The 7,261-nt window shown below is 36.0% G+C and overlaps 1 protein-coding gene across 1 annotated transcript in view; it reads right to left on the reverse strand.

Moving 5' to 3' along the window:
* Positions 1-984: 984 nt before the first annotated feature.
* LOC110018394 (endoglucanase 8) overlaps positions 985-7,261 on the reverse strand; it is a 19,875-nt gene continuing 13,598 nt past the window's right edge. Inside the window, exons 3-8 of the mRNA XM_020715695.1 lie at positions 3,535-3,735; positions 3,323-3,400; positions 3,036-3,185; positions 2,592-2,700; positions 1,666-1,829; positions 985-1,406 (exon numbers count right to left, since the gene is read on the reverse strand). Coding sequence (XP_020571354.1) covers positions 1,083-1,406; positions 1,666-1,829; positions 2,592-2,700; positions 3,036-3,185; positions 3,323-3,400; positions 3,535-3,735 — 1,026 coding nt within the window. The 3' untranslated portion in view covers positions 985-1,082. The remainder of the gene's footprint in view (positions 1,407-1,665; positions 1,830-2,591; positions 2,701-3,035; positions 3,186-3,322; positions 3,401-3,534; positions 3,736-7,261) is intronic.

A 7,261-nucleotide genomic window follows, 5' to 3' on the forward strand; every position in this document is an offset into this window, starting at 1 on the left:
GCTCTATTAATATACATAGGATTATATGCTATGACATACACATTTATTTAAATGATACAAGCCTAGATTACATCCTCTGCTCGAGGGTAAAACCTACTCAGCAGACAAGAAATCCCCCAACAAGAATTAAGGACTAACGACCAACCCAGCCCATCCGCCCGACTAATATCAACTGGTCGAATTGACTGCTCCAACCGCCACTAAAAACCCAACCAGTTGCCTAGAGCTGAAGAACCAACCGACCAACGACCTCATCGAGAAGGCCGACCAACAACATAGCTTATCCGTTCAACTCTCCAACCAAATCGACCGAGCCAGAGAACGGCGAAAATCAAGGCCCACATGGGTATAATATCCAGATTATTAACTTGTGCAGACCCAACTTTAATAGGAGCATAAATGTAACTTTAATTCTTGTACCCCTTATATCTATAAATGGGAGATCATATCATGAATAAAAGGTCAAACAAATTCCCTCTTTTTAATATTCAGTAGAGCACTCCTTTCTCTCTCTCTCAATGGGAGATCATATCATGAATAAAAGGTCAAACAATTCCCTCTTTTTAATGTTCAGTAGAGCACTCCTCTCCTCACTGTCTCACTTCCCCTTGCTCTACGCACTATTTCATGGATGTGATTCAAATGACAATCTCGGATTCAACATGTCCTAAAACCCTTTCTATGATTTTATTAATACAGCTTTTCAGAATAACAATATCACCATACATTCATATGGAGTACAACAACATTAACATGTGTATAAATAGTACACCGTATATATAAAATTTGCAAGGCTTTGTTTTCCAAAATTACATTAAAAAAAAACTTAAAAATATATACAACATGTGAAAATGGCCAGAGAAAGATCGAAGAATTGAGCTGCTTAAAGCTCGAAGAGATCAATCTCAGTGCCAGCCATTGATGCCATAATTAAGAAAAATCAAGCAAGAGGCTATTAGAAAAAAGAAACAAAATCCTCCTTTAATTAACTGCAAAAGCCGCCAATAATACAGGTGTGTTATATCTAATTAATGATAATTAAGATTAATTAAGATTGATAGAAGAGGCCAATCTCTCACTAATTAACTGCCAACCGCCAGCTTCGCTAGGGCTCCAACGGCGAGGGAATTAATATAGGTGCATGGTTCAAGCATGGCCGAGTTCCATCGCTTGTCGTTGAAGTTATCGTAGCGGTCGGGGCCGCCGACTATAGCTCCGGTGAGCTCGTTAGGGTTTGGTTGGTCTTTGTTGAGCCACTGCACGAAGCTCATCCCGCAGTTCACTCTCTGGCCATTTGGGAGAACCGGAACTGAAGATCCTCTGTGATGGGCCTGCGTTGGAGACTTGTCACCGAAACCAACCATATAAGATCTTCCAAGAGGATTGCTGCCTAGTATATAGTCCATCTGCAACAACATATTAATTATTTAGGGTTTTGAAATGGGTCCCTCTCTCTCTCTCCATAGAAATTTGATTGGGTTCGAAACAAAACATAATGACCCACGAGCCGATTTTGAGACATACTAAATCTATTCGAGCTGACCCCTAATGTGGTGGTCACACATACATCGCCATAAATTCAGTTGAATATGATGTGACTTTGACTGTGTTGTATGTACGGTTTTGATATCCATATGTAATAAATATTTCTCCATTTTTAAGTACCTGTTGCTTGGCAAATTGCCATAAGCGAGAGGGTTGAATCTCCTGGTTCCCACATTTGACTGTTTGGTGATTTCTTGCGAGTATATCACCATAAATGCTGAATAAGAAGGCTGTGCCAGTGACATATTGTGTATTGGCACCATCCCGAATATGAATAAGACCGCCTGAAACAAAAAATATTTTGTGTATTGGATCTCTTTATATAATTAATTACTTAAATGGGTGAGGGTCTAGTTTTATTTTTCAGTTTGTTCAATTGTACGGAAAAACCCCCAAGAAAAAGAGGCATTAGCATGCTTTCCACCCAAGTCTGATGTATTTACATGTCTAACACATAAAGTTTATCATTTTATATTTATACCGTCAAAATCTTTCATATCATTTCAAAAGTATTGCTATTTTAATTTTTAAAGGGTGAAATGCACAAGTTCATGCATTGATAGGATGAAATGATTGTAAGAAAAAAAAATTTACGTGTAAGTTATGTGAATTCATAGGAGTTGAGTGGTATATATGTAAATCTTCTTAAGAAAAAAAAGGTAAAAGTGTTACATTCATGCATGGTCCTCAAATTCTTAGTATTTGTATATATCTAATTAACACCTAAATATCAATTTTAACATACACATCACTTATGCATGAAAAAATAGTATTTTTAATGTGATACATGAAAGATTTTGGTGGTACAAATATATAAAATAAAATTTAGGTATTAGATATGAAATACATGAAAACTGGGTAGTATATATATATATATGTAAGTGTCCCAAAAAATAAGAGAAATTATTAGGTACGGATAATGCATGCATGCAGACTTCAGTATGACATGATTGTATTTTATAGACAACTCAAAAATACAACCAATACAACTATGTTGTACTGAAGACCACCATACTTTTTTTTCAAAAAATAGAGAGAGAAAATACCTGGCGAAATATACACTTGGCGGAAGGGGCTGTCGGGGATGATCGAGCACACAAAGTAGTCTGCTTGAACCTTGAAATTCTGTTCACCTCCTCCTTCGTAAATGTTCATCTAAAATATCATAATTGAATCGATAAAATACATACATGTTTACATGCATGAATAAATTGACCTCTTACCCAATTTCCATCGAGCTATACTGCTATATTATATGAATTGAAAAGAGACTTAAATTAAAACATTCGATCTTTTTTCTAAATCAATGCATAAATGTCTAATCAAAACTATTGCTTTAGCAAAAAATGTTCATGAGGTTTTTAGTTCGAAGGAGTTTTTAGCCAAAAAAATAGAGGAGAGAGCAAATTTATCATTTTCCAGACAGTTCTATATATTTGCTTAATTTCTAACGTATAGGTGGCATTTTAAAGAAGATTATGTTTATGTACCCCGGCCAGGAGAACTTGGGCCCCAGCATACTTAAGATCCCAGCCGAATTCTGCAACATTTGCTGTAATAGCTTCCTCTGTAATGTATTTGAAGTACACATCTCTCCTCGTTGCTATGTACAACCATGAAGCAGCCCACAACAACTCATCCTGCACCCATAAACATTTTAACATCATCACCCTTATCATACCATATTTCCTTAAATAAACAAATACATTTAATTTATAAATATATAAGCTAGAGAGAGAGAGAGAAAGAGAGAGAGAGAGAGAGAGAGATGAGTTACATTATAACCAGAATAGGAGCAGTAGAAAGGACATTCCCCATCATAAGTTCCCTTGTAGTTCCTAGCAAACTCAAACAGCTGTTTCAGGCAAAATCCCAGAAGAGGAAAACATTGGGTAGTTCAGCGAGATAGATTTGAAGATTTAAGAATTGTTTTAGTAAAATAATATGTTCGGGGGTGTAATTTGATAAAAATAATGATCATTTGGTTACCAATTTGGCTTTATTGAGAAGGCGACGGGCATAAGGGCGGTCAGTTTTTCTGAAAACAATGGAGGATGCCGCCATGGCCGCTGCTGTTTCGGCTGCAATCTCGGTTCCAGGTGTGCTCTGATCAATCTTGTAAAGTGTTCTTGGTGTTTCCATGTTTTCTGGCCTCACCCAACATTCGTGATCGGCAACTGGATCGCCCACCTTCACGTTTCATAACAAAGTTTAGTTTTTAATATTAATCATAAAATAATATGATGTGCTTCGAAAGTTAACGCATGAAATTAGAATGCCATATGTTTTATCTCAATAAAAGCAGTTTGTTGCTTTATATTTTGAAGATTTGCATACATACCACTGATCAATCCTTATGCATTCGCATGTCTAACTGCTAAAAATTCAATTTTTACATCACATACCAACTTTATTATGTATGAACATGTGTATTTCACCTTTTAAATATTAAAATGGTGATTTTTTTATTTGATATGAAAGATTTGGGTGATATAAATGAAAAAACTAAATTTAGGTGTTAGATATGTAAATGCATAAGAATTGAGGGGCATGTATGCAAATGATGCTTAATGTTTTCGCTCTTATAGATTTCGCTAAAAGCATCTTCATGAATTTACATCAATAAAAATACGTTAGGCATTAAAAAAATTTACATACACATGTTCTTAAAATTTAGAAGACAAGATATATATATATATATACATATATATATATATATATAGTAAGACCGAACAGATCTCACATATTTGATAGTTTAGGATGTTGAACACGATATTGCAAATAACACGCTATCCCGAAGGATAAACATACCGTTTGTTAGTAGACTTAACCACCTAAACTAAAGAGTTTGTGACGTCCGTTTGGTCTGCGAAACCTTTTTTTTATAAGTCGACAACTTCTGTTATTTAACACAGATAGTTAAATAATGTTTTTATTAAGCTGAGTCCTTAAGTTCTCTATAGAGGCAAACCCTTAAAGTTAATTACATCTTAGACAATTAAAATCACCTAAGAAGACCCTCGATTAAATTGTGATTTTGTCTTCAAGATTGCAAAGTTTAAGTTTCTAAGTTTAAATGTGAGGAAATCAAAGGGGAATGACTCAAAATGTGAACAATTATTTTTAGAAGTTAATGGAGTGAAAGGTAGGGGATTTCACAGATCCGGGGAGAACCCCGATGACTTCCCAACTATCCTACGATTGGACCTGAACTCTGAAGAGACGTCCTACACCCTGTTGTCGTTGTCGTGGTCTCGATCGCCGCTCTCCGTCCACTTGCTTCCACACTCCGCTTCTTGGAAAAACTGCTCTAAACTCCTTAACACATCGATCATAGGTTTGGGGTTTTGGTGTGTATAAATGTACAGTTGTTAGGTCAGTGGCTCTCTATAGGGTGCCTTCTAAACTGGATGTCCTGCTGTCCTCTATCCTAAAAGGTCATTGCAAGTCTATAGAAGCAACATGATTAATAAAAGGGAAACATGCTACGAAACGCAGTAAACAATAAACAGTAGCATTGCAAGCATGAGTTGTATATATATGCAGTAAAGTACAGTGAAGAAAGCGAAACGTTGTAAATATAAAATAAACCGGTCTACCTGACGCGTCGGCCGCTCCCGTAAATGAGGTCGGTGTCACAGGTACAAGTAAACGAGTATAATGAAAAGAATTTAAGAAATGTGTAAGCATGAATTTATATAAACAAAAATGAATAGCGAACATCACTTGAAAAGCTCGAGAAAAGCGACAAATGCCCCACGGTAACTCGAAGAAAATCGTCGAAAACACGAGAAAAATTCTGAGAAAATCACGAATGATCTACAAAGATCCCAATAAAACCGTAGGATACACAAGAAAAAATTGAGGAAAGAAAGAAAACCATAAGCATTTGGGTCGGGGCAGGCTCAGATTTATGTATTCTCAAGGGACTCCGAAGGCAACTATCGGTCACCCGTATGTATAGAGCCCGACATTCAACTAGAAGAGTTTCCTACAATACCAATTTAGGAGGGTACTCCTTAGTCCAGTACCGGCGATTGACATGTGGATAATCAAATTATATTACTTAAAATTTATATTTTTTCATGCATATAAGAGAAAGTAATATGTATTTTTTTATAGTCAAAATACTTTTTTAAATAGCGTATATTTTCTTATCATATCTATTTTTATCATTTTTACAAAATATGATTCTCTACAAGTTGATCGCACTGTCGGATTATGATCGCCAACAATCTAAGAAGGCAAGAGTGTTCTGCTATTTTGGTGTCGGTGAATAATATTGTCATCTTATAGTTCACCGGGTTCCTGAGTTGGGTCCTGATGTCGTAGGATGAAACATTATTCTGCTCTACCACCGAATGCCTTTATCATAAAGACCTGAAACCTACAAAAAAGAGCATCCAACTTACGATATTGCTTGATGGTTCATATATAAGCACAACTATATATGCGCGCTTATGTTTCAGACATAAACAACTAAACTCAAATCAAGAAGCACGGAAGAAAAAAGAAAAATTGGGTGAGAGAGAGAGAGGAGGGAATGATTCACCTGAAATAGCAAAGAGGTGAAAGGTGTCTCGGCCCTCAAAACTGCATCGAAAACCATCAACCAAAAGGCCCAAAGAAAATGCAGCCCGACAATCCAAGAATCAACCAAGGTATCATTTCCTCTAATTCAGTAAACGAATCTACCTAAATGATATCATTTTCAAACTACATCTCAAACAAATCGAACAAGAAGGGGACCGAACCAATGCGACGACTACATACATAGCCCGTAATTCTTATGTATTTATACACCCAATCCTTAAAACTCAAATGTTACATTCACACCATCCAAACCTTTCATAATACATCCAAAAATGCCCTCATTTTAATTTTAAAGAGATGAAGTGTATCCCCTCATGCATAGGTTAGGTGACATAAAATAAAATTTGGAAGTTTAGGTGTTAGATATGTAAATGTATAAGAATTCCGTGGTATGTATGTAAATACCCTAAAGGTTTAACTCTTACTCAAAGCATCAAGAAATCTGGAATGAAGGGTGCAGGTGAGGGAAATGCTTGAGTAGGCTCTGTAGCATGAGAAAACGAGTAGATTTCAGAGAAGAGTAGGCCAAAGTAGTTGGAGATGTATCCAAGGGATTGCAACGGTACAAAGGACTTTAGCAATGCAGGCGACGTAAATTTGTGTAAATTAGAAAAGTCTTCCGCCACATATAAATAAATCTGTAATGTATTGATGTCGTAAATGCAAGGATCAACCGAGTCCAAACAGGGCGTAATCAGCATATGAATATAAATTGCTAGAAGATGCTCAAATTCGTAAGGCTAAGACAAAGAATGAATTGTAGGAGAACCAGCAAATCCTTCTTCAATCCACTCTAATCTTCCCTCAGCTTCACATGAATCAACTTCAGCCTTTAAAGTCATTATTAGGAGAACTAGTAAAGTTCCAATGAATTTATTCCAGGTTTTACGAGAAATCAAAATTAAATGCACACTCAGTTGTGGAAAAGTCCTCCCTAAGCCCATGAAAATGGATGCAAGTATAGCCGTATAAAAGAAAAAAAAAAATTTCAAAATTTCTTTGCACTAGAAGGAATTCCAGTCACTTCCTACAGTATCAATGTGAACAAATGCATCTCAAATTGGAACATGAATTCTATCAAAGCTCTTATAAAAGTTGCCGATAATATATATATATATATATA

The sequence above is a fragment of the Phalaenopsis equestris genome, unplaced genomic scaffold, assembly GCF_001263595.1.
Source record: "Phalaenopsis equestris unplaced genomic scaffold, ASM126359v1 Scaffold000021, whole genome shotgun sequence".
NCBI lineage: Eukaryota > Viridiplantae > Streptophyta > Magnoliopsida > Asparagales > Orchidaceae > Phalaenopsis > Phalaenopsis equestris.